At 40.1% G+C, this 26,106-nt stretch overlaps 7 protein-coding genes across 7 annotated transcripts in view; 1 reads left to right on the top strand and 6 right to left on the bottom strand.

The window, feature by feature from the left end:
* The window catches only part of LOC124407311 (disks large 1 tumor suppressor protein), a 361,750-nt gene that overhangs the window by 40,108 nt on the left and 295,536 nt on the right, over nt 1-26,106 (top strand). The window lies entirely within an intron of this gene.
* On the bottom strand, nt 1,236-2,820 carry LOC124407424 (facilitated trehalose transporter Tret1-like). Its single transcript, XM_046883539.1, has 2 exons — nt 2,704-2,820; nt 1,236-2,614 (listed from the first exon to the last, which is right to left on the bottom strand). The coding sequence occupies exons 1-2, from the start codon at nt 2,771-2,773 to the stop codon at nt 1,302-1,304; spliced, it is 1,383 nt and encodes a 460-aa protein (XP_046739495.1). The 5' UTR covers nt 2,774-2,820; the 3' UTR covers nt 1,236-1,301.
* Nucleotides 3,274-6,187, bottom strand: LOC124407389 (facilitated trehalose transporter Tret1-like). The gene is made up of 2 exons (XM_046883494.1): nt 6,062-6,187; nt 3,274-4,701 (listed from the first exon to the last, which is right to left on the bottom strand). The coding sequence occupies exons 1-2, from the start codon at nt 6,132-6,134 to the stop codon at nt 3,389-3,391; spliced, it is 1,386 nt and encodes a 461-aa protein (XP_046739450.1). The 5' UTR covers nt 6,135-6,187; the 3' UTR covers nt 3,274-3,388.
* Nucleotides 9,439-10,945, bottom strand: LOC124407431 (facilitated trehalose transporter Tret1-like). The gene is made up of 2 exons (XM_046883551.1): nt 10,838-10,945; nt 9,439-10,760 (listed from the first exon to the last, which is right to left on the bottom strand). The coding sequence occupies exons 1-2, from the start codon at nt 10,896-10,898 to the stop codon at nt 9,448-9,450; spliced, it is 1,374 nt and encodes a 457-aa protein (XP_046739507.1). The 5' UTR covers nt 10,899-10,945; the 3' UTR covers nt 9,439-9,447.
* On the bottom strand, nt 13,910-15,643 carry LOC124407397 (facilitated trehalose transporter Tret1-like). The gene is made up of 2 exons (XM_046883506.1): nt 15,511-15,643; nt 13,910-15,268 (listed from the first exon to the last, which is right to left on the bottom strand). Exons 1-2 carry the CDS (start codon nt 15,581-15,583, stop codon nt 13,956-13,958), a joined length of 1,386 nt encoding a protein of 461 aa, XP_046739462.1. The 5' UTR covers nt 15,584-15,643; the 3' UTR covers nt 13,910-13,955.
* LOC124407407 (facilitated trehalose transporter Tret1-2 homolog) lies at nt 17,436-20,170 on the bottom strand. The gene is made up of 2 exons (XM_046883518.1): nt 20,041-20,170; nt 17,436-19,189 (listed from the first exon to the last, which is right to left on the bottom strand). Exons 1-2 carry the CDS (start codon nt 20,108-20,110, stop codon nt 17,877-17,879), a joined length of 1,383 nt encoding a protein of 460 aa, XP_046739474.1. The 5' UTR covers nt 20,111-20,170; the 3' UTR covers nt 17,436-17,876.
* On the bottom strand, nt 21,198-23,551 carry LOC124407380 (facilitated trehalose transporter Tret1-like). Its single transcript, XM_046883481.1, has 2 exons — nt 23,396-23,551; nt 21,198-22,945 (listed from the first exon to the last, which is right to left on the bottom strand). The coding sequence occupies exons 1-2, from the start codon at nt 23,460-23,462 to the stop codon at nt 21,582-21,584; spliced, it is 1,431 nt and encodes a 476-aa protein (XP_046739437.1). The 5' UTR covers nt 23,463-23,551; the 3' UTR covers nt 21,198-21,581.

The raw sequence follows: 26,106 nt of genomic DNA, 5'->3' as shown, positions 1-26,106 counted from the left end.
TTCCATCAAGGAATCCGTCAGAGTCATATTTTTCTGTAGACGCAATAACTGGACGTTTGTTTCTTTAGTAGTGTAGATGAGATTTTCTTCAAATAAGTTCCAGCTTGTTAGCGAATACGTGTTTCTAACTGACGTGAGTTAAACTCGGAAATATTTTATGGTTGGAAATAGCAGATACATTTCCCATGGTCCTTTGTACAAGACAGCATTCTGGCTACGTGTTATATTTTTTTCTAAAAAATTGTGTGGAGAGCGTGAAAACTTGAATTAGCACTGTTTACGAAAAGAACGATTAGTCTATGCTTGAATAAGTGAAGCCATTTTTTAATCAACGCATTTTGACTAGATTGACAGTGACGAGCGTTCCTATAGTCACTCCGTTAGTAGCAAAAAACACCAAAGCACTCCCGATTTCTGGATTAGAAACTTCTCCAAGATGGAGTGGATAGCTACTAAATATTTCATTTCAACGCCAATACCGGTGACGAATCTCGATATAAATAGAATAGATGAATAGATAGGTTCTTACTAATCTCCTAGTTCTCTAGTTCATTGCAGTCACAATATCTCCGCCCGCAAGGCACTCGTGTCCTTTAACTTCGTATTAGCGCCTATCAGCCGATGATTTTCGAAGGAAACCGAGTTTCTGGGACTTCCAGCATAACCACGCAGTTTTACGTCCCGGCTGCTGGATGTTATTTATTTAGTTTTGGCATGCCGATAAGACTATTGATAAGCGGAAAAACGATTCTGTAGAAACGAGTCATAAGATAGAGCTGTACAACCGAATCTCATCATTTTCTGTAGAACATACGCGCCGCATATAGAATAATTTTTCTACGGAACTTTCACTCTATAGAAACGGTAACTTCCAACTCTACTTGCTCTACGCTTATCTGATGGAGTACATATACTGTTAATATTTTCTCGAGGATTGAGTCAGTTCAGGTGTTATATGCAGAGTTGGTACGATCAAGTCAGACAATATTGCATACATTCTGAATGACGCAGCGTGACGAAAATTTTTAATAAGAAAAAGTTTCAAATTATTGTAACGATGATCGGTACGAGTAGTTTTTGAAAGATTTTATTCCGCTTAATCTATTGCGATTTAGAATATTCTGTACGCTGTTTTATACGCTGTAGATCTATTTGTAAAATAATTCCGACCGCGGATAGAGTCACTGCATCGTAATTTAACAACCATGATTTAAGGCAAGGTAGATGATAGAAATTACGGACAGGAATTCAGATCCCTGGTACTTCAATCACAGCATAGTAATAGGTTCGTTCAATTAAGTTTATTTCTTATGCAAAATAGCTTGGATCTCTTGAAGAGATTTACCCTTTGTTTCTGGCATAGCTATCAGCGTGAATATAATACCTATTACCATAAAGGCGGCGTACATCCAAAATACGTAAGCTTCGCCCATAACATTCACCAGGGGTTGGTATATTTTCGTGGAAATGAAGGCAAAAAGTCCAACTGAAATACTGGCAATACAAGCTGCCATGTTCTTTATATTCGGAGCAAACAACTCACTGAGCACGATATTAGGAACAGGACAGAGTCCTATATAGACAAACACATGGTAAATAATTACAGACGATACGAGTGTCCACTGAAGTTGAGCAGAGTCAAATCCGTTGCTTAAAAGGACAAAATCTGTTCCTAAAATAATCAACGATACGGCAACACCGACGCAGGAAGCGATAAGCAAAGTCTTTCTTCCGCATTTGGCAGCCAAGTAAACAGTCGTTAATCCACCAAAAATAGCAGTCGTACCGCCTATTGTGACCATTGTAGCTGGTGAAATGACGGTCAATCTGCCATAGGTCAGGATGATTTCCAAGTAAAACAACACGCTGTTAACTCCACTTAGCTGCATGAAAACGTAAAGCAGCACGACGATGATGCCGGCTTTTCGGTTTGCGGGTACATTGAACTCTCGAAGTTTATCCGCTAACGAATGGGATTGAATCGCGTGGATGAAATCTTGGAGAGACTTTAACTCAGCCTCAATGTTCACTCCGGGATGGTACCTCGCTATTGACTCTCTGGCTTCTTCCATCTTGTCCAAACGAATAAAGTAGTGAGGAGATTCGGGCATCCACAGGAAAAGGAGCATGAAAATCGCGGTTGGCACAAGACTTATGTAGGCAAAGACTGTCATTGAAACGTAGGCACCAATCACGTTTCCAGCAAAGACTCCCACTGACGAACCGCTGCACGCCAACGTCACCAAAGCTCCTCGAGTCGCGGGACTGGAAATTTCTCCGAGATAGATCGGGAAGCTGCTGTAGGACATCCCTATGCACAGTCCGCTAATCAATCTTGCTACGTACAACCAGATCACGGAATCAGCCACGATGGTGCAAACACAGCCGATGATTAGCGGAAAACCATTGAGAAATAGCGTTCTTTTACTTCCGAAATAATAAACGCTCACTGCTCCGGGTACTGCTCCTACGAGTCGTCCAAAGTTCAACAGTGACGCTACCCAGGAAGCTTCTTCGGAGGTAATCGGAAGTGGTGAATCTTGGGAAGTTAGCTTGGCTAGATACGGCGACGTCCATCCGCCCATCATGCCGCACACGAAGAGCATTATCATGGCTGTTAGCAAGTAAACGGCATCCGTTATAATTACCTAGCGATTCGATATTTGTAATTTGAGTAAAAGCAGTTTACTGCCTTTCACTAACCTCCCACACTTCCAGTCCATTGCATCCACAATCGATCCTTTTGCGACTCACTAGGCTGCCTCGAAGTCATTCCGCTGTCGTTTCGTTGGTGGTTTTGACAAGAGACCGAACCCTGCAGCTCGTTCACGTTCGTCATACAACGTTAAACGATAGCTCTCAGAGAATATTTGCATCTATTTGTTGTTCTGATAAGATTCCAGATAAGTAATGCCTTGGGTATTCAAAACTCAGAATTCTTCCGCATTTCTATGTACACTGAAGACATGAGTTGTTCTTTTTCCCATTCTCATGAATTTTCGATATTTGCTCAATCCATGTTGATAAGTTTCGCAACCTGCTTTCTCCTCGCCTCTCCTTCATGATCACAGATTGCTGGAGTATGACCGTATGTGCCGAAAGACTAATCGTTAATTTCACCCTTACTTAAAAACGTTGGCTGCCAATACATTTCGTAGTCCCACTTCCTATAATTGAATTAGACGCAGTTGGATAGTTTCCATTACATTTATATTGAGATAGAAATTAAATATCGGGGTATCTGCGGCGAAGAATTACAAAATCATTACAATGTTTTATTTTTTATATAAAAATTTTTATCTTCATACAAATGAGTGCGTTTACGTTTAAAGTATTTAAAATAGGACTTAGGTATTAATTATACCCTGTTGGGTAAATCGTTGTACATCTATTGTTTATGCAATGCATCTTGTATTTCCTGAAGAGATTTACCCTTCGTTTCCAGCAAAAATACCCAGGCAAATATTATTTCAATTACAATAAAGGTTGCATGCATCCAGAATACGTAAGCTTCGCCCATCATGTCTACCAGGGGTTGATAAGTTTTGGAGGAAAGAAAGGCGAAGAGTCCAACTGAAACGCTGGCTATACAAGCTGCCATGCTCTTTATATTCGGAGCAAATAATTCGCTGAGTACTATACTAGGAACAGGACAGAGTCCAACGTGAACAGAAACTTCGTACATAAGGACGGACGATGTTATCAGCCATTGCAGATTAACAGGATCAGATCCACCGTTTAAAAGGGCGAAATGTGTTCCCATAAGAACCAACGATATGACAGTTCCAGCACAGGAAGCGATAAGCAACGTCCTTCGTCCACATTTAGCAGCCAAATAAATCGCCCCTACTGCACCAGAAATCGCAGCTCCGCTGCCTATCATGACCATCGTGGCCGGTGGTACAAAGGTCAATCCGCCATTCGTCAAAATAGTTTCTAAGTAAAACAAGACGCTATTGAGTCCACTCAACTGCATGAACAAGTAAAGCCCGATGATAATGAGCCCAGCCTTCCGATTTTGGGGAATATTGAATTCTCGCAGTTTACTTCGGAACGTCTGGGATTTAGAAGCAGTGAGAAAGCTCTGAAGGGATTTCACTTCAGCGTGGACATTCGCTTCTGGGTTGTATCTTGCGATCGCCTTTTCCGCTTTCTCGAATTGGTTTGTTCGGAGCAGATGGTGCGGCGACTCGGGAAGCCACAGAAAGAGAAGTATGGCGACGATGGTTGGTGCAAGGCATATGTACGCGAAGACTGACATTTCAACGTATGCGCCAATTATGTTCCCGCAAAGCATTCCCACCGGAGCTCCACAGCTCGCCAACGTCACCAACGATCCTCGAATCTTGGGGCTGGCGATTTCTCCAAGATAGAGTGGAAAACTACTGTAGCACATTCCCATGCTCAGTCCACTGACGAATCTCGCTATGTACAACCAGACTACGGAATTGGCTATTATGACAGAGATCCAGCCGACGACCATAGGGATTGTGATGAAAAACAGTGTCCGTTTGCCTCCGAAATAATAAACGCTGGCTGCTCCAGGCACTGCTCCCGTCAGTCGACCAAAGTTCATCAACGAAGCCACCCAGGAAGCCTGGGCTTTGTTAATCGGTAATGGTGAATCGGGGGCTGTTAGCTTGGCGATGTAAGGTGACGTCCATCCTATCATCAATCCAGAGATGAAGAGCAGCAGCAAAGCTGTAATTAGACAAACGGTAACCGCCAGTGCACTGTGAGATATTAGGCTGGTTTCACCTCAAAACGATCAACATGATAGCGGGGAAAAATTCAAATCATTTTAACAAATATACAGTAGTCACCGGCCAGTTGAAAAGACCTGTTTTTATTAAAAAAAATTCTCCATAGATCACCATTTCCATTGGTAAAACTCCGTTTTTGAGGATTTGACAATTGCACTTTTTTACAAACGTTCTAAAACTTTTCAATAAATTGATGGACTTGAGCACAACCTACTTAATCTTGGAATTGGCGGAACATGAACGTAAATATGCGTGTTTCGAAAAATAAATTCAAAATATATCGATCGGTACAAAAGTTACGGTAATTTTGAGAGAATATTACAACCCCTTTCCATCTCGATCAGCCATTTGTAAAAAAAATTCTACAAGATTTGCGTATCTCGGAACCTTTTTTTTCAAATGAGCATATCACACGAATTGACTGTTAAGAATAATTACAAAATTGATTTTAGTGTTCTTGAAAATGAATTTAGTCCGAATAGTGTGACGACATGAATATTCAGTTGGGTATACACTTGAGCATATTTGCGAGCACGTATGCTTGTGAGTGAAATTTTTGCTTCGGTCGCAGCGCGTTAACATCTGTGTAAACATAGTTGACATTGTCGTAGCTAGCGCTACTTATATTATATTATATTATATTATATATTATATTATATATTATATTATATATATTAGATTTTTATCAATTCGATCTGTTCAAGAAAAAAAAAATCAAAATAGGCGATGGTGGATAAAACTAGTTATACGAGAGTAGAGATGCTTATAGCTATTGCAGCTTGCTAGCTGACTCGAAGCTGCAAGAAAATAGCGAACATTTTCGAAATTTCGCTCGCACAATTCTTGTGCAACGTGAAAGGTTCCAAGGTACAGAAAATTAATACGCATTTAAGAAAAGCTATCACTATTAAGCACTGTTTCGCACGCAAAAATCCTATGACGTACCGATTTTTTCTTTATGTCACGAGATGTTTTGTGAATAAAAATGGTCTGAACAAATCAGAAGAAAAACTAGAAATTCAACTTTTTTAAACGTGATTTTCTCAACGTTTTTAACATTTCATGTTTTCAATCAAACAATCACGCGTTTTGAAAAATCGAGAATCTCGTCAACTATTTTTCCAGTACCTGATCAGTGGACTGTTGCATCCGCATAAAAAAGTGAATCTTCTTGAATTTACCAAAGAATGGTGTATATTTCTTTCAAGTAATTTGAATTTTACCCCCGAACTTCTCAGTAATCAGAGATCAACCGGCATTAGCAATTTTACGAACACAGCTCGTTAATAATCACTAACCTCCCAGGCCTCCAGTCCATTGTAACCACAAAATACGCTTTTGCGGACGTTCTTTTTCGCACGTTTCGGTCATACTCGCGGCTTTCTACTCGCTAATCTTAGAGAGGAACCGAATATATATACACGAATACCTCCAACTTTTTGCCGATCACGCGATGATGCGTCGCTGTTAGTTAATATTTGCATACATCTGCGTACTGATAAGATTTCAGATAAACCCTTCGCAAAGAGTATATATTCTTAAAGCTCAGAATTACTTTCTCTTTCATACTAATCAACGAATCCATTTCATCACTTTTAGCAATCTTGTTGCGAGATAACTACTTTTTGGCTACCTACGTGCGTCTTTTCCACTTGTCTACGTCATGCGAAAGAATCATGAACGTTATAAAAGTCTCTTCATTTTCACCAATCTCAAAATACGGCCAATATTTTATCCAGAATCATATTGTTTGTAGTTCTGCGTAGAAGTTGATGCAGGTAAATCACACGCAACCTTGCGGAGAAGTCCAACGTGACCGAAAACCTCGTAAATAACCACACTTATGTGTATGAATATGAGCATCAACTGAATTTGAGTACGATTCAATCCGCAACTTAAGAGGGCAAAGTTCGCACTTAGTACGACCAACGCTTAATTGTCAGCAACTCCGGCACTGGAAGTGGTGAGCAATATTTTTTCGCCACACTTAGTAGTCAAATAAACCATTTTCAGTCCACTGGAAACGCTAACTGCACCATCTACTGTGTCCATTGTTGCTGGTGCAATAACAGTCCAACCACCCTTGGTCAGAATAAGTTCTTAGTAAAATAATACGCAATCTACCCGACTCGATTGCATCAACGTCTATGTAAAACGGAATGACGGTTTTTCGGAATTCTTGTTCGCGGGGTTGTTAAACTTTTGAATTTTGTTTCCGGATGTACGGGATTTCGTCCGTTAAGCAGATCAGCGTATCACATGATTTGATTCAACATCACGGTATCGCAAGTTGAGATTTTGCTTGCAAAATTTTCTGAGACTGTGACACTAATTTTTTTTAAATTAATTAGGGTGCTGGATAATTAATTAACTGCGGGTGAAAACATAAAATAGAAGAATAGGTAAAACTAGAAATTGTATTTTCTGGCTCTAAATATTATACTTTATGTAACAAACTAAATAAGAAATGAAACTGATTTAAATAAAAAATACGTATTCAAATATTAATCTGGGCCCTAGTTATCGGACAATTACGTATGATTATAACAGTTTTGTTACGAGATAACCTTTTTAATTACATAGAAAACTAATTTGAAACGAAAATGATTTCAGAAATTCTTTTTTCTATTGAAAAATCATCAATATGTATTTAATTTAATGTAACGCATAAAACCATCAAAGGTTTACGTATATCGTAATATAGGTATATATGTATACAGATGTGTATAGGTAGCCTACAGCGAAAATTGAACGGTACCATAAAAATACATCATTGGATTCTCAATTGAACTACGAAATATTGCAGCGACAAAATCTTTCTGCGCCTTGGGGAACCGGTTAATTCACACAAAAAATTAGAGAAAAAAAAATACCAAACCAGTTCCATGGACATCCTAATCAGTATCATACAGCAAACTTAATTCTTTACATGAAAATAAAAGTAAGTATGTGCTTCAGAATTGAGTTATGAGTTAGTAAAGTAGTCTTAAATCTCAACCGCTGTTTATAAGTTGATAAGCGCCTGTATTCTCTTTTCAAAAATGAGTGCCGCAGTCTCAGAAAATTTTGTGAACGAAATGTTGACTCGCGATACGACGATATTGAACCAAATTTTAAAATACCATGGTTTTCAATCAAATTCTAAGATACTGTAGCAAAGAAATTTATCCTAATGACTTTGTTTGTTGTGAATGCTGAATTCAGATTAGCTTTATTATCGTAAGATTAGGTATTGAAATTAGTCATCTTCACCCGTTGAAGATAAAGTGTCGGACCTTCTATGTGAATTTGCCACGGTCAAAACGCTGATCCTCTCGAGATCGGTTCAAATTTTGAAAAAAGTTTTTGGAAAATGATTAGCGTACATTGTCGGTTTTGTGGATCCTTATTCAAAGACGTTCAGACGTTTACAGTTGACATCATATATATATATAATATGGGAATAGATAATGTACAAGTTTAATTGGATATAACTTTTCGCACCGAACCCTGAAGTAATTTTTCAAAAATGTTCAAATAGGCTGCATTGAGGAGTAGTTCTGATTAAGAAGTTAATCGACAGATAATTCAATTGAGTTGAACTTATCGTCGCATATTCATCAGTCAATAAACTTGTTATCTATAAACTCGGACGACATTGAACGAACCTTGTTTATTGTAAATGCGAACCTCATTCTTCATAAAGATTCACATAAGCTATAAACAGCTTTTGTTCATTTCTTAAATTTACCTTTGTGCGGAATTGATATCTTTCACAGTTGCGCAATTTAACAGGCTTAACCGACAAAGACGGTTAAATTGGTTAATTAACCAATAGTGCAATCGGTTAACCAGCCAAGATCGGTTAACAATTCGAAATGGTGAAACGGTTTCACTGGTCAATGGTTGAATTGGATGAAAATTAATTTGTAGAAATATCAACGGACTGGGTAATCGGCTTACTTTACTAGTAGTCTTGGCTGGTTAATTAACCAGGTTAATCGTCTGGGCTGTTCAAGTCATCAATTTTTGCAAGCTTAATTTCTTTAACAGTTAAACGGTTATTATACAATGTAATACTACGCAAATTAAGCAAGTGTACACAACTTGATTTTGCTCGATTTTATTCTCTGCACGTGTCTTGCAATATGCATACAAATGTAAAAAAGTATTATAAAACTTATGTAAGAAATGATGTTCAAATAATTAAATTAGAGAGGTTTTAGATATTACGTTGCCTGTTGTGATTATAATGTAGATATTTTACCACGCATGTCTTTTATGCTAGTTTATTTTTCGAGTCAATGTTTGTGATTTACGATGACGACTAGACCATTTTGTTAGCTCGTTCCTTCGAGCATATTTACGGCACTAAGATTTGATAGATATTGTGAAGTGCGCGTCAGTTCTTGTGCGCGATCGTGTTGTTGAAAAACACCGTAAGATTGATAGGTATGAAACTAGGTGAAAAAATATAGCTTCTGTTTACTTGCTTGGTAAGCAACTCGTCATTGATTCTCATTTCCGATTGACGATTAACGATTTATCTATCTCATAATAATAATAATAATAATAATAATAAAATAGCGATTCTCATCGTAAAAAAGTGCTGAGGACGACGGTCATTCGCTCAGTATGATTCAGAACTGCACTGAACATATAACTCTGCACTACATACACGGAAAATATGTTATTATGTGAGATTTTACTTGTTCATCAGCAATTGCTGAATCTCTTGTAACGATTTTCCCTTCGTTTCCGGCACGACAACCAGCGTGAATATCATTGCAATAACCATTATCGCTGCCTGAATCCAAAAGACGTATGCCTCGCCAAAAACATCTACTAGCGGTTGATAAGTCTTAGAGGAAATGAATCCAGTCAATCCCGCAGAAATGCTTGCCAAGCAAGCTGCCATGCTTTTTATGTTGGGCGCGAATATCTCGCTGAGAATCATACTGGGAACGGGTGTCACTCCCAGATAGACAAACACCTGGTAACTTACCAGGGATAGTATTGGCAGCCATTGCAATGACTCGGGGTCAAAGCCTTGTCCGAGAAGAATAAAATGCACTCCAAGGGCCACCATGGACAACGCTACTCCGAGACTCGAGCCGGCCATCAAAATCTTCCGACCTAACCTATCGGCCATGTACATCGCGAGCCATCCGGCAACGATTCCGAGTGCCCCAAGAATTATGACCATCATAGCAGGGTCGATGATGGTCAGCTTGGCATCAGTCAAGATGATCTCCATGTAAAATGTCACGCTGTTTAATCCGCTAAATTGCATGAACGTGTACAAGAGGACGACGATGATACCAGCCTTCCGATTTCGCGGTATATTAAATTCTCGCAGTCGATCCATGAATGTCAGAGCGATTGAGCTGGTTATAAAATCGTTAAGTGCGGCTACTTCGACTTTGACGTCTGCCTTTGGGTTGTATCTGAGTATCGACTTCTCTGCAGCTTCGAGTTTCCCCTTGCGAACGAGTTGATGAGGAGACTCCGGTAACCAGAGAAAGAGGATGATGAAAGAGACGGTAGGCACAAGACTGATGTAGGAGAAGATCGCCATCGAGATGTAGGCACCGATTATATTGCCAGCTAGCGTTCCGACCGGCAGTCCAGTCGTCGAAAGGGTCACCAACGCTCCTCGAATCGTAGGGCTTGAAATTTCTCCGATGAAAAGGGGAAAGCTGCTGAAAGCCATGCCTATACTCACTCCGGAGGAGAACCTCGCCACGTACAGCCAAACTACGGAATTCGCAACGATGAGGCAAATCCAGCTGAGGATGAATGGGAAACCGATCAAGATCAGCGTTCTTTTACTTCCGAAATATTGAACGCTGACTGCTCCAAGAACGGCTCCTAATAACCGACCCATGCTGATCAGCGATGCTACCCAAGACGCTTCGTCTGTTGTTATGGGCAGTGGTGAATCCGGGGCTGTCAATTGAGCCAGGTACGGTGATGACCAGCCCAGCATCAACCCGCCGACGAATAGCATCTGTTGAGCTGTGGGAGGCAACGTTCTTTATTTTTACAAATTTTACACTACGAGGTACTTCATTTGGGTCTATTGCTTTACTAACCTGCCATAGCGCTGACCCATTGTAACCAATGGCTATGCTTGGACGTGAATTTTGATATCATATTACGGCAAGTTTGACTAGAACTTGGGAGAGCGACCGGAGGCTCACTCATCAAACACGTAAATGATACTGGACGATACACCTGGTGGGCATTGATTTATATTCCTTCTCCTCAGATTGATAAGATAACAGAACATACCTCCCGCGGTTATATACTTGACGTAATAATCAACTCGCTCGACGTAACGTCTTACAGAATTACAGTGCCATAAGTTTAGGTGTTCTAAGTTGTCTACCAATGAACTTGAACTTGGATTAAGAATTGGCAAGGCAGTGACTTGGTTCGTAGTAAAAAAATTTTACTGTTTAATTGCTTTATATTAGCCTAGGGTATTTGTAATTCTACCCATCCTTAGTCCGATGCCTTACGTACTAACGATTCAGTTCTAGTTATAAGTGCTTCAACGAAAGACACTCAACAGCCGGTGGCTTAAAACTAAAGCACCGACAAAGCCGCATCCTGATAATTATCTGGTAAATTGGCCTTGTCATTCATTTAAACTATAAAAGTAAGTTTACGATAAACGAGATTCTGAATAATTTTTTTTCAAAATATCAGTTAATCCATGACATTTTTTTAAGAGTACACAAACCCAAAATGGACTAGTTTGTCAAAAGCTTTAACAAATTCAATTCTATGTTATGATTCTCTGTGACTTGAAGCAAATCGGTTACATTATCTGGCACGAGATATGAGAAAACGAGAAGAAGCTTCCGTCAGGAGACGAGGGCGCCCGGTTGGTAAAGAGCACCGGTCGATCGTGGTTCACCCGGATCGTGATACGGGGATCTTGGCGCGGTGGGCAAGTCGGTCACCTGCAGTCTCGTTTACCAGGTCATTATCGCCGCGTAATGACGCGCCTAATGTAGCATTTCTCGTTGATTGGGAGTCAACTCTATAATAATCGGGGCCCCCTGGCCTCACTATTTGGTCCGGCATCGTAGCTGGTCATGGAAAAGTGGATAGAGAGAGGAGAGAGGTGAGAGTGCCGAGAAAGGAAGAGATTTGATAAGATTTGCTTGCCCTGAAACCAAACACGCAGATCACCAAGCCTGCCAAACAGGCTGAAACAAAGTTTGTTGTGTATTATCGTTGGAACTATACTAAAGCCGAAGTAAAGAAAGATTTGAACACTAACTAGAGAGATGATCAGCAGCTATTGTAACGTCCTGGAATAAAAGCCTTTCTTTGTCAGAACTAAATTACCATCCAGAGCTGTCACGGACAGGCCAACTCCGCTGGCTATAAGAATCTGATCAGGTTTCTCGAAGAACTCATTGATAAATTTATTAACTGCCCGTCAACTAATGATATTGCTTCATTAACATCCACCGCAAAGCTCCTCGCAATATTGATTAGAGTATAATCATTGGTTCAGCCTACTTCTAATTCCAACACTCTGTTGTAACCACAATATATTCACATCCAGTTTTCATTCAGTTTGGATATAGGAACGTACACGTTTATACTCTTCGTTGAACTGCGTTTCTGACTGTGCTGACTACTGCTGTGCTCTGATCTATTACATTAACTCCCGGCTATTGTTAAGCCTCAAACAATTATCAGTCGACAGATAAGATTGAGAGTTTTTCCACGTGACATGATAATTTCATGACAAATAGACGCAGTCGGGCTGCTAGCGCAAGTGCAGGACATTGGTGAAAAGTAATTAACAACAAGGAATAGTACAGATGTGTTATTGATAGAATGATTTATTATAAAAATTATACAAAAGATTTGTTGCATGCAAAAATACAAAAACTCGCTCGAAGTATAGTATTTTTACTGAAATTAAGAAATTCTGCAGCTCTATCGATTTCATATGATTTGGATAGCAACAGCGATTGCAGAGAGAAAATAATCGTGAAACTTGCTTCGTAAGTCATGACGCTATGCGTCGGGCTAATATAAAATGACATCAACTATGCATGGCAGTTGTCGCTATAAGGTACCTATTTACTCACGGATATAAATGAGCTTATAATGCTGTGAACGTACCGTGAACTTGACTGCCATTTCAGAGCGCAACTCGTACCTACGCAGAACACAATGTACCACTAATTAACGCACACTAATCGCGTGCATATTGATGTCGCGTTTCTGAAAGTGTACGAGTTATGTTCAATTGCCTGATGAATATTCTCACTATCTCTATTCTCATTGCTTATCTCTATGCCAATACTTCCAAGTAACATAATTTTTTAATCACTCCAGACTTACCAAATACACATGTATGATTAAAAGTAAATTTTGCCAGCTTTCGTTTGTTTTCTTGATGTTATCACACTACTTCATGACTGCCACTACATGACCCGCCCGGCTAAGATGTTGAGTCCTCACCCAAGGACGATGATCTTGAAATGGTACTAATTAAATATCCGTAAATAACTACGTTATATACAACTCTATTAGTCTCGTTGAAATTTGTATTATTGAAATATTTTCAAAAACTAGGTTGAGAATATTCAAAAAGAATTTTTAGTATCAATCTTTTCTCACATTATCCGCTTGATGCAAATTTTGCTGATATTTTATTCAAAAAGTGATTGTATTAAGAAATTTAGTTCTGAGAAAAGAAAAAAACAATTGCGTTGGAATTGTTAACATTAGTTTATTGCTGTATAAATTATGAATTTCTTATCTTATCATGAATCGGCAATCTCTGCATCATGAAGCCGAGCTTTTATTAAAAAAAAAAACTCTCCCTCACAGCCAATTTTCGATAACATTTGGTTTCTTCTTCAATATCTGAATTCTGTTTAACGGAGCTGCGCCTTTTACCTTACTCAAGCAACTATAGCAACCTTGGTTAACTCTTCTAATTTTTCATGACGCAAGTATCAAAATATTTTTCGAAGTGCAATCCTTCGTTGATTATGGTCATAGTTTCAAACAGGTGTAGAAATGCTACCTAAAATAGATATACTGCCTCTCAATTTGCAATATCCTCCCCCCCCCCCTGCCGATAAAAATAATTGTTTATAAATTGTGTAATACTAAATTGGTTGAATGAACATAACGAAACCGTGTCAATTGAATCCTTATATTCAGTGTCGTCTACTTTTTCATCAATAAATCTTGAATTTCCTGTAGTGATTTGCCTTTTGTTTCGGGTATCCAAATTGCAGAAAAGATAGTGCAGAACATCATCAGCAACGCGTGCAGCCAGTAAACCCAAGCCTCTCCTACGGTGTCTAATAATGGTTGGTAAGACTTAGTTGCTCCAAAGGCGAATAGTCCACTCAAAATGCCAATCATACCGGCCGCCACACTCTTTATATTAGGGGTGAAGAGCTCGCTGAGGATCATGCTAGGTACGCCAATCATTCCAACGCAGAAAGTAATCATAAAAAGTAATATAGTTACGATTGGCAGCCATTGCAACGAGTCAGGATCAAACCCGTTCTCCAATAGAGAAAAGTGTACTCCCAAGCCCATCATGGTCACGGAAACTCCAGCGCTCGAGAATATCATCAGTACTTTACGTCTGAATTTATCAGCTATGCAGACCGCCACCCATCCGGTCAAAACTGATGCTCCGCTGGTCATAATCACTAACGTAGCGGGCTGGATAACGCTCACCCCGGCAGAAGTGAAAACCGTTTCTAAGTAATAAATTATAGAATTCATCCCGCTGAACTGCATGAAGAAGTAAAGTACGATCGTGATGATCATGGCTCGTCTATTCTCCGGCATGTTGAACTCTCGTAGCCGTTCTTTGACTGTCGGAGAACCCGAGCTTTCGATGTAGCACCTCATTGCTTTGTACTCGATCTCGGGATCTACCTTCGGGTTATATCGGGCTATAGATTTCATCGCCTCCTCTGTTTTTCCAACGCGTATTAGAAAGTGAGGAGATTCAGGCAGCCAGAGTAAGAGGAGGACGAAGCACGCGTTTGGTACCAGGCTTATGTAAGAAAACGTCGTCATCGAGAGGTTGGCGCCCATTATATTACCGGTTAGTGTTCCCACGGCCATTCCGGAAACGGTGAGAGTTACCAGCGTGCCTCTAATTTTTGGATCCGAAATTTCACCAAGAAAAATTGGAAAGCTGCTGAATGATATTCCTAAGCTTAGCCCGGCTAAAAGCCTCGATGCGTAGAGCCACGCTACAGAGTCGGCGACGATTATACAAATCCAGGCTAGTAATATTGGAAAACCAACGATTGTCAACGTTCGTTTTCTACCGAGCCATTCGACCCCGATGCAGCCGAATATCGCCCCTATCAGTCGGCCTACATTCATCAGGGATGCAACCCAGGATACCTCGTCGGAGGTCAATGGAAGTGGCGAATCTTCTGACATTAGCTGCGCCGTGTATGGCGAGGTCCATCCGATTTTCAGGCCAATTGTGAGCAACATTAAGAATGCTGAAAATAATTAAGTTTGTAACAAGGTTCGGAAATTTTGTTGTATGATTATGCGAAACTTTCTACCCGTCGTGATAAACTTTTCTACGTCGGAACATATTCCGTGATTAAATTTTTACCGTTTCATACGCAACAAGTATTCCAATGCTGTCAGACTGACATTATCTATAAATCTTTTTTAAACTTGAATAGCTGTAAAATATGTAGGAAATAATGTGACTAGATATTTCTGTTTTACTTACTTGTTATTCCTGCGATCCATTGCGTCCATAAGGTGTCTTTGAACCAGCTACCGATTTTGGTATTTAGAAACATTTAACTGATAATTTAGCACAAACGATATTGCTGAACGGTGATAGTTAAATCACACAGTATTTTGATGAACTGAACTTAAATTTTCAAGCACTTTGAGTTTTATAGTATGTACTTGCGCTAGATAAGATATTGGAGTATAGCAAATATTTGTAATATTTCAAATGATGATTCCTCCTTTATCGCATTGTAATGTAATTCATACACGCTAGTAATTTCGACAAGTCACTTTTGTTGTTATTTGCTCATTAGGTGTTGAATTTGTCATTTTGAGGAATGGATTAATTCATGAAACTATCATATTTTTATTGTTGTTATATTTTATTATCATAGTTTCGAAGTTAAAGTTATTAACTATGAAATACCACGCCAATCGTTAAGATGCATGGTTATGGTTAAAATGACCGCCAAGCTGAATACTTACAATTAGATTTATGTAGTTGGCACTTTACATTTTTTAATATATGGAATAGCAGAATTATCATTAGAGTAAAATCTAAGATTATGTAATTCGTCGTGCGAATATATAGTATCAGTAATATTCAGAGAAACTGATACCTGGTGTGATAATACATAATGATAATGCAAATATCTATTCCAATAATAGGTAAACGGTATCGACTGGGAGTCTCGATATCAGTGTCGTTTCATAGGTTTCACCTCAATTTGATCTAACGCAACTAGTTTAGTCTTGAGAAGAAATGAATCAAGTACAAGTCAATTCAAGTTAGGGGATCGTGAAGTTCGGTTACGTAGTTTACTCGCATCTCTTTCGTATAATACTAATTATTTCGATGTCGACCTTTCGTTTCAGACTGATTAGACTCTTTGATGCTGCTTATAGAAACGCCTCCCCGTCCGTCAAGGCGGGTTGATGAACTTTCCATTTATTGACGAATTTTTCAGGGGCCTTGCGTCATTCACCAGGAAAATGCCCTAATTCTTTACCTGCCAACGCGTATCCCTCATTCTCGTATTGTAAAACATCGTATGTAATACCCCTCAAGGTTTAACATAACTCACTAGCAGCGACTGTCTTTACTTAAAATTACGCTTCGATTTTACGTTTGAATAAATATATATTAATATTGATTTAAAAACTTCTTGCTCCACGCTTTCAAACCAAGTATAAGCTAAAATTGGTATGGGATATCATTAACGAATTTTGCATTCGATTATTTCTCTTTGTTTTCTCTTTATGAAGTTTTTTACAACCTTTGATACACGTGTGACTACTTACCGTAGTTGTGTGTAAATAAAAACGCACTTTTATTAGATGATCTCTGAAAATGCACGGTATGGTCTCAATCTGAAGTTAAGAAAAACGATGAAACTTTTTGAAAAGTCTTCAGTATTTTTATTTGCACCAATGATGATGAAAACTAGTGCAAAAATATTCCTAGTATATGACAGGAATGAAATCGAGTAAATTTGAATGACACAAGCCAGGATATAAACAATTTGAAAAAAAGTTCTGTAATTCAAACCTTTGAGATAATTCAAGTCTCGCGTTTTTCATCCAATTCTGAGCTTTTTATAGGGCTCATTCTGCTCGCTGACTACAAGATCCCTAAATTTATTCGGAAGATATTTAAGATATTTCACGTCAGAGTATAGGTGTAATGAACAAATGTAATTGAATTCAAACAATTATAAAGAAAAAATGTAATGGAACAAACAAAATTGTACAACAATTTATTTCGATAGTTTACGATTCATACAGCCAGTATTGGTTATCATGAAAAGAAAATGTATGGTCAACTCGGGTATTTCGGGCCTAAACTTGAAGATATCAAGAAATGAAATAATACCGCAGAGTATAACATTTTAAACTGTACACATAATTATTTTTTCATGTTTGTTCAGCCTGATTCGTAAGCTTATTCAGTATCCGTGCTTTTCTTAAATTCAATTTACTCGACTTCAATACCGCCGCCATATCGTACTTGCAAATGTTGACTAAGGACAGTTGTCACGAGCTCCAACCATCCTTACGGTATCAGTATCGTCATGGTTATTCAGAAAATTTTTCTCAAGTAAGCACATTCGTTCGAGACTCGGAAAATTCAGGAACAAACCTGGACAACGATTTAATGAATTTAGGCTAATTAGCATTAACTTGATATTGTACTCAGTTGAGTCAAAGAGGGTCCCACGAGCCCCAAGTTCTTCCGATGATGTCAAATGAGTTTATTCTAAACTGCGTAGAGATTCTGACTAATGGGAATGTTCAACGATAACGAAAAAAAATTTTTATCATCAGCATTGCTTATTTAATATCTGGTCTTGTAATGGCTTATTTCGCTGTTAAATTATCTTGAATTTCCTGAAGTGTTTTTCCCTTCGTTTCCGGCATCCAAATAGCAGCGAAAACTACAGACAGTACCATGAGAAAAGAGTGCAGCCAGAAGACCCCAGACTCTCCAATAACGGTCATTAAAGGTTGAAAAGTTCTCGTTGCGGTGAAAGAGAAGAGACCGATCGAAACACTGGCGAAGCAGGCTGCCACGCTCTTGATGTTCGGAGCAAATATCTCACTGAGGATCATGTTCGGAACAGGAATAAGTCCCATGGAGATAAACAATACGAAAAGTACCGAGGCTGTAACTGGAAGCCACTGCAACATTTCCGGATCAAATCCGCTGTCCAGTAGAGCAAAGTGTGTACCGAAGGCTGCCATGCTCACTGAAATTCCAGCGCTCGAAAAAATCATCAGCGCTTTCCGCCTGAACTTATCGGCTATGAAGACTGATACCCAACCGGCCGCAATTCCAAGAACACCAAGTGTAATGACCAAAGTGGCCGGAGCCACGAACGTGATTCCTGCATCAGTCAGAGTTATTTCCATATAGTAAACGAACGAGTTTGTTCCGCTGAACTGCATGAAGAAGAAAAGCATGATGGAGATAATCATGGCCTGTCGGTTCTGTGGGACATTCATCTCTCGCATGCGGTCCATGAACGACATATCATCGCGGGCGACGACGAAATCCTTCAGATACTTCACCTCGAGCTTGCTGTTTGCGCCTGGATTGTATCGGGCCATCGATTTCTCAGCTTGTTCCAGTTTTCCCGTGCGTACGAGATAATGAGGAGATTGGGGGATCCATAGGAATATTAAAACGAAGAAAATGCTCGGGACGATGCTGATGTAGGCAAAGACGTTCATCGGCAGGTAGACGCCCATGGCGTTGCCGATCGTCGTGCCGAACGCGAATCCGGACATCGCTAAAGTCACTACAGTCCCTCGGATCGTTGGACTGGAGACTTCGCCGAGGTAAAGAGGACAGCTACTGAATGACATCCCCAGCGACATACCACCCAGAATCCTGGCCACGTACAGCCAAGCCACTGAATCCGCGACCATGATGCAGATCCATGCTACTATCAAAGGTATACCGAGAGCGGTCAAGGTCTGCTTGCTTCCCAAGTACTCGACGCAAACTCCGCCAACGAACGCTCCTAGGAATCGACCCAGATTCAAAAGTGAGGCCACCCAGGAAGCCTCGTCCGGAGTTATCGGAATTTCTGAATCCTCCGCTGTTAATCGCAGTAGATACGGCGATGTCCAACCAACCATCAGCCCCACAGTGATTGACATCAGTAATGCTGTAAATGATAAGGGCTTGGTATCATCGTCTTACGTATCGAATATTACCGTATTTCATTTCAAGATATTATATCAAAATCCTATGCATCCGGTAACATGCTTTTTGCACTATGAAAGGCTCTAAGGAATACTAAAGATTCTCAATTTTTTCCCGTTATTAAAGAAAAGAACAAAGAAAACCAATTCAAATCCACCGAATTTAAAGAAAAGTTAACACCAGAAGTGCTAAACTTGCACGATTCGCGATGGCAAAATTCGCCACAAGGTTACCGCATAGGTAGTCCAAGTTTTGAGAGATAACTGAGTGTGCTGACAGATTTCTCCCAGTTTTTATAACTGTTGGAAATACACATTATCAAGATTCGAAATGTGATTCTTGTTAGTAATTTGTGCTTGTTTGCGAAATGCGAAACCCATCGCAAAAGCTGCACCTTATTGACAGAGAAAGTAATTTTTTTGTACGAGATTTGTAAATGAGCGTGTGAAAAAATTGGTTAAATACTTGAAGAGTTGTATAAATTGCATTTTATTCTTTCAACTTTCTCTCTCACTTGTCTGAGAACAAAATTTCCTTTTGCTACCGTAAGACATTTTGCAGAATAATATGTCGCCAAAGTAGATGGTGTTCATTGACGTAGTTACACAACTCAATAAATACTCTGAAAGTGTTACAAGATATGCTAACGATTTTGACTCGGATTATAATATCATCTTTTCTCGTAATTAATTAACTATGTGTCAAAATTGAAAAAAAGAAGTATTCTCACCAATCTTAGAACCATACGATCCTGAAGAAACGTTTTGTAATTCATTTGCTATATAGTTTAATTATCGATTATACTTAACTAACCTGTCATCGCGGCGAACCATTGCAGCCAAAGAAAGTTTTCTAGCCGACTAATATTCCTGATGAAAGCCATAATTCAACACTTAAGCACTAGACATTGAACAACTGGAGTTCGTTCGGCTTCTGTGGCGAGAGGACTAAAATGTGCGCCCGAAATGTTATGACTTTTATAATGATTGTTTGAGTCTTAGATAAGATAAAATGAACGAATTTCATTGTCTTAATTCCGCATGTCGAATATTCGTACGTCGTGCGAAATACTCCCATAAAATAGATTATAATGTCAGTTTGTCGAGCAATACATTTCCTTTCTTCCCTGATAAAGTTTCATCTGAAATTTTATCTGAAAATCTAAATGACTAGCACATGGCTTGATAGAAGAATTCGCACTCCCTGTTAGTATATGGTTCCTGCATGATTTTAATATCTGAACTTTTATCAAACAGCGCAACGTTTTTTTTTTTTCAATCATTAAATTAATTCTATTATTCGTGTCAGGATTGGGTGGGTGAAACAGAGAACATTTTTCTCACACATTTTTCACATGCTTGGACAAAAAATTATATTTATTTATGTTTCACATTCAAATCGAACAATCGTATAATATCGGTATCAAGCCAATCAAAAATGAGCCTGAAGAAAAACGGGTGCACCGGAAACAAGAGTATCTTGTGATGTTTCAATCGTACCGAAAGCAAACTTCTTCAGGAATAAAACTCGATTTTCTTTCATTCACGCTTTAATCGTAGGTATAGAATACCGACTGAGCGTCTTCTCGATTCTGCATCGGGATCCGGGGTAAGTGTTGGAGACGCTGCGCGGCAAGGTATTTAAATACAGGCCGGATCCAGTCTGAGAGTGGCAAAGCAGACGTGTCATATCCGAGGCCTAATGATATGTGCTGCCATGAGTAAGCATTGTTGCATCGTCAGTGATAAGCCGATGTCTTAATTACTGTTTTATTTATACCATAACAATTGGTGAACCATTTAATGAGGAATTTCTACTTAGATTACAAAAGAATTGCGTAAGCTGATCAAACACTGACCAGTAATTTTTACACTTGAAATTTGGAATGATATTTATTCGTGTTTCCTGATTACTTCATACTATATTCTTAACTGGTGTTTCCACATCTTCATGATTTAAACACAGTTAGAAACTTCATAATATCTTCATCTTTATCGATAAGACGTGTAAAATTACGCGTTGACCAGCTAAACTAACTTGGCTCATCATCAACTATCCTATATTTGTCTATTGGAATAACTTACTATACACTTAGGTACTCGAAACTACGAAGCTTCAGCTTGTCATTGGTGAGATGACCATTTCCTGCGATATACTTTTCAGTTCGTGTTTCGAGGGCCAAATTGAGTGTTCTACTTTTGAACCGTGTAGTCCGGCTATTGAACCCCAAAAATTCCGTAAGGTACCTACATTGTAACCAAAGTCACATGCTTTTCGCAAACAATTTTTGGAAGGTTGTGAGGTATAAAGGTGGAAAACATCGTAGCCAACAAATATCGATATCTTCAACTATTTCAGACTTCCTCGTTTTTCATCCCCTTAGCTTTCTCGGATTTTACATGCGTCACACTGTCCGTCAGTATCTCCTGGATCTCCTGCAGAGATTTTCCCTTAGTTTCCGGCATCGTAAAAATGGCGAAGGGTACGGCGAGTATGGCGATGAATCCATAAAACCAGAAGACGTACTCCTCGCCCATGGCGTCGACCATCGGTTGGTACGTCTTGCTGGATATGAAAGCAAAGACTCCCGACGATATGCCCGCGCCACATGCTGCCATGCTCTTCAGATTTGCGGGGAAGAGTTCACTGAGCACCGCGCTTGGAATGATCATGATACCAACGGAGTAGAAGACCTGATACAGCATCATCGATCCGATGGGCAGCCACTCCATGACGGGAACGGCAGGCTGATAATCGAGCAGAGCGAACTGCAGTCCCAGGCACATCATCGCAGCGAAAACTCCAATGCTCGAAATGATGAGTAAAAACCTACGTCCGGACCTCTCGATCAAGTACATGGCTAGCCATCCCGTCACGATCGAAAGGGCGCCTGCGATAACGACGACAGACGATGGTAAGATAGACTTGACCTGGGCTCTGGTCAGTATTATCTCCATGTAGAATAGAAGACTGTTCGTTCCGCTGAGGTGCATGAACATGAACAAGACGATGATTATGAAGCCGGCCCTCCTGTTCTGCGGGGCATTGAACTCACGAAGACGGTCTCTAAACGAGGTCGATTTCGAAGCGAACACGTAATCCTTGAGAATTTCCATCTCCTTTTTGATCTCGACTCCACGGTGGTACCATTGGTAAGCCTCCGTCGCCTCCTCGAGTTTTCCGACGCGCAACAGGTGGTGAGGCGATTCGGGTACGAGTGCGAAGAGCAAAACGTGGATCGCTATCAGAACCAATGTTATCATCGCGAAGTACGACATTGGCATGTACGATCCCATTAGGTTACCAAGGAAGTTTCCCACCGCTCCACCGTTCATCGCCAGTGTCACCAGAGCACCTCTGATGTAGGAGTCGGATATTTCTCCGATGTAAATCGGGAACGCGCCAAAGGTCATTCCCATACCGATACCACATAGAATCCTCGCTGCGTACAGCCATATTACGTGGTTTGCGAACATGATGAATATCCATCCAAGAGCGCTCGGAAATCCTATTAGGAACATTGTTCTTCTGCTACCGAAACACTCTATGCTAACTGCCGTCAGAATTCCGCCCACGAATCTTCCTACGTTTATCAGTGATGCGATCCATGATGCTTCCGAGTCTGTTATGGGCAGTGGCGAATCATCTGACAGCAGCTTCGCCAAGTACGGTGATGACCACCCTGCCACCAATCCGGCTACGATTGTTACCAGGGTCGCTGAAAGAACAGGTTAACATCAATAACCATGGACAGATTTCATGGAACGTTTACTATCTACTTTGAAGTCCAACTACAGAGAACGTTGTAGCGTATCTGGCAATAACGTTAAGGCAATTTTGTTCAGATCTTGAGTTTTGACATTCCTGATGACATTCCATGGAAATTAACACCGTTGTGAAGGTGGGTGAAATAAAACGTTCGTTTTTCGAAAACTCTCAGGAATGAAAAAAAAAACCGCGGTGGGTAGCAATCCATTGCCGAATCGACGTTATTTATCGCAACAGAGGGACGTTATACAGTTGAATTTAGTTGGGAAAGCAATATTTTTAAAAATGTAACTTCACTAATGGTTCACTGATTGAATTTTTTCATAGAAAAAAAAAAAAAAAAAAAAATTTCAATAAGAGGATGTAAAAACAAACGATCAATTTGATGTTGGAAACTCACCTCCTGCGCTTCCCACCCATTGCGGCCACAGAATCCTGACCGGCAAGATCGAAGGTACGTAAACCATGTTGTTGCTAGTAACTGGACAATTGTGAGAGCGCGAGCGTCTGGATCTCCATGAGGTGCGTCTTTAAACCATATCTGAGTTGGGTAGCTGAAAATGCTCTCTATTTATACTTTGATAAGATAAGACCCACGCTTTGTTCTCATAAAATAATGCTTTTATCAATCACGGAATCTGTCTAGTCTAATTCTTGTACAGCTTCTGTGAGTTTACCTTACCAGATACAGGAAGCTGAAATAAAAGAAGCTACTGAAACTGGCACATAAATCTCAACGCTCAGCGATTAAGAGCCTTAATAATGACGACTGAACAAGGGAGATAAAGAATTTCACAGATGATGATCCCTCCCGTAAATTGACAATAAATGATCCTCAAGCCCAGGCGTCGTTACCTAGTATTCAGTCCCTCTTAGCACACTTTTTGACATTCAATTTTTCCTCCCTATTCGATTTCGCAAATTTCTTTACTCGCCTAATGTCTGTCCCCCTAACTGGACACCCAACGCGCTGTTCCGCGTTCGACAGAGCACGATAATCTTCGACCCTGGCAAGAATACACGAGGAAGAGCGAAAGGCGATGGGCTTCATTCAACGCATTGAAGGACGAGAAATAGTCGACCTTGCTTCACCCAGAACCGCGCCGTGGCGTCTGCCTCGAATTCCCTTGCACATTCATTCTCACTCTCCCTGACCGGTTTTACTCTTCTTTGTTTCACGCATATAAATGAGATCGAAAGTGGTTTTCGATATTCGTGTATCCCCCAATTAAATTAACACTTTGCGGATTAATTATAAGATCTTACCGGAACGAATTCAATCGCTAAAAAACAGTCGATATAGGAATTTATTTTCACCCTGAACCGATCGAGGTTAATTTACATAATATTGCAACAGTTCGTCCTCGTGGATGTTTCTACCTACCGAAGTTGTCGTCAGCCTTGCTAATCGACTTTATCACCGTTCAGAAATTTGTGTCAACTGAACATCGAACTTTTACACAGTATATTTGGGATCGGAAAGCTCGGACGGTGGTTCGCTCGAACGGGGTGAACTCTGACGACTGAGATACTCTTGAGCTCGTTTTTGGATACCTGGATTTGCTTTGGGGAGGGTGATGGTTCTCCGGTGAGCGGGGATCGACTTTGGATTTCTATTGGCCCTTTTTCGACGACGAGATGCGCATCCAACTGCGCCGGACACTCTGGCCAAGTGTTCCTTGAAGCTAGGCGCCAGGAAGGGCACGGCTTCGGTATAATAACAATAAATTCGAACCTGTGCTACAGGTTTCTATGGTGACTCCGTCTCGGGTTCGTTGCGCTGCAGCTGACCTCCGGAATGCCCGTCGCCTCGAGTATTCCCTCCTTATAGGATCCCTTGTTTATTTTTAGTCTCGGAGAGTATCAGGATGGCAACGTCGCGGAGATTATGTCTATTTTTAGAATTTTTCTCCCTCAAGGTGAAGAATACGATTTCAAACCGATATTCTCACCTGCTTTCAATTTATTTCATCATCATCGTCGTTGTTCGTGATTTTTCGTTACTTATTATGGAAACTGCTACAGCTGATATCAGCAGGGTGGGTTTCATCATTGAATACCCGACAAGTTGCAATTTTCTGATCATTCATCTGCGGTACGGATTTAAATCGGTTTTGAATCCCAGGTTTAGAAAATTTTTGAAATGCGAAAAATATGGTAAGCTGGTGAATAAAAAAGCTGTATATCAGTTGGCGAAAAAGTAATGTTTGAATGATTTTACTTATTTTTCATAAAATATAGTCTTGTTGTCAAATGTGGGCTCAACGGTGACGTTTAGCAGATTTGCTAACAAAGCAAAGAGTTATTATTAACTTGGTTATATTTGGTTGGTCGGTAGCGAAGACATGCGTTCAGGTATTTCTATTTTTCACTTCTCGCGCGTGTGTATGTTGTTTTTTCGTTATCTTTACATCCACCGTTGGTTGATATTACCTTTTCGAAACACCTGACTGTGACACTCTTGAGCCGAGAGTTTTCATCACCTGATCTCCGCTACGTAGTGTGTAAACAGAGAGGTATTTCAAGCAACGGGGAATCGTAATTGAGATAAAAGTAGAACAAAATTTGCTACTTGTTGTATATCTCTCTCGCGACTCGTCGAAATACACTTATAAGACCTCCGACGCCTTGATTACAGAGAAAAACCCAAATATGGCGTATACTCCTTCGTTATATCGTCACAACCCGTTATAATACCGTCTCGTCCCGTCCATTAGCTCCATACCAAGCTGAAGCCACGGAATTACTTTTTATTTTGCAGCATTCCCGGTAGTCTTCTGCAGGTCTGCAATGCGCTGTACGCGGCTCGAGCCATCAACTCATATTACTGCAAGCCAAATCCTGTTGCCCTGTTAAAACAAGACCATTAGCTATTCACAGCCGAAGCTTCCCTCGGTCCTCCTATCCGCACGCTGCTGGGTTTAGCTTATTATAAACTTATTATCAGAGACAAAAGCGCCTCGTTAAAACTTGCCCTACAAACTAAAGGAGCAGGTGCTACCACCTTTCGCTAACTAACGCCTCGTAGTGGGTGCAGGCTTTGTGGAGGAAACGTGTGTGCGTTTGGCCGTTGTATTTCGGTTAATTTACTTCCTGTTAGATAAAATAACA

Source organism: Diprion similis, chromosome 1, assembly GCF_021155765.1.
Source record: "Diprion similis isolate iyDipSimi1 chromosome 1, iyDipSimi1.1, whole genome shotgun sequence".
NCBI classification, from domain to species: domain Eukaryota; kingdom Metazoa; phylum Arthropoda; class Insecta; order Hymenoptera; family Diprionidae; genus Diprion; species Diprion similis.
This window is presented reverse-complemented; position numbering and strand designations above follow the sequence as displayed.

Coding starts and splice junctions, on each gene's coding strand:
- LOC124407424 (XM_046883539.1), bottom strand. CDS start 2,773: ATGACTTCGAGGCAGCCTAGTGAGTCGCAAAAGGATCGATTGTGGATG. Junction 2,615..2,703: donor ATGGACTGGAAGTGTGGGAG/GTTAGTGAAAGG, acceptor ACTTGCTAACAG/CCATGATAATGCTCTTCGTG.
- LOC124407389 (XM_046883494.1), bottom strand. CDS start 6,134: ATGACCGAAACGTGCGAAAAAGAACGTCCGCAAAAGCGTATTTTGTGG. Junction 4,702..6,061: donor ATGGACTGGAGGCCTGGGAG/GTTAGTGATTAT, acceptor GTCTAATTACAG/CTTTGCTGCTGCTCTTCATC.
- LOC124407431 (XM_046883551.1), bottom strand. CDS start 10,898: ATGATATCAAAATTCACGTCCAAGCATAGCCATTGGTTACAATGGGTC. Junction 10,761..10,837: donor ATGGGTCAGCGCTATGGCAG/GTTAGTAAAGCA, acceptor TGCCTCCCACAG/CTCAACAGATGCTATTCGTC.
- LOC124407397 (XM_046883506.1), bottom strand. CDS start 15,583: ATGTTTCTAAATACCAAAATCGGTAGCTGGTTCAAAGACACCTTATGG. Junction 15,269..15,510: donor ATGGATCGCAGGAATAACAA/GTAAGTAAAACA, acceptor AATTATTTTCAG/CATTCTTAATGTTGCTCACA.
- LOC124407407 (XM_046883518.1), bottom strand. CDS start 20,110: ATGGCTTTCATCAGGAATATTAGTCGGCTAGAAAACTTTCTTTGGCTG. Junction 19,190..20,040: donor ATGGTTCGCCGCGATGACAG/GTTAGTTAAGTA, acceptor TATCATTTACAG/CATTACTGATGTCAATCACT.
- LOC124407380 (XM_046883481.1), bottom strand. CDS start 23,462: ATGGTTTACGTACCTTCGATCTTGCCGGTCAGGATTCTGTGGCCGCAA. Junction 22,946..23,395: donor ATGGGTGGGAAGCGCAGGAG/GTGAGTTTCCAA, acceptor CTGTTCTTTCAG/CGACCCTGGTAACAATCGTA.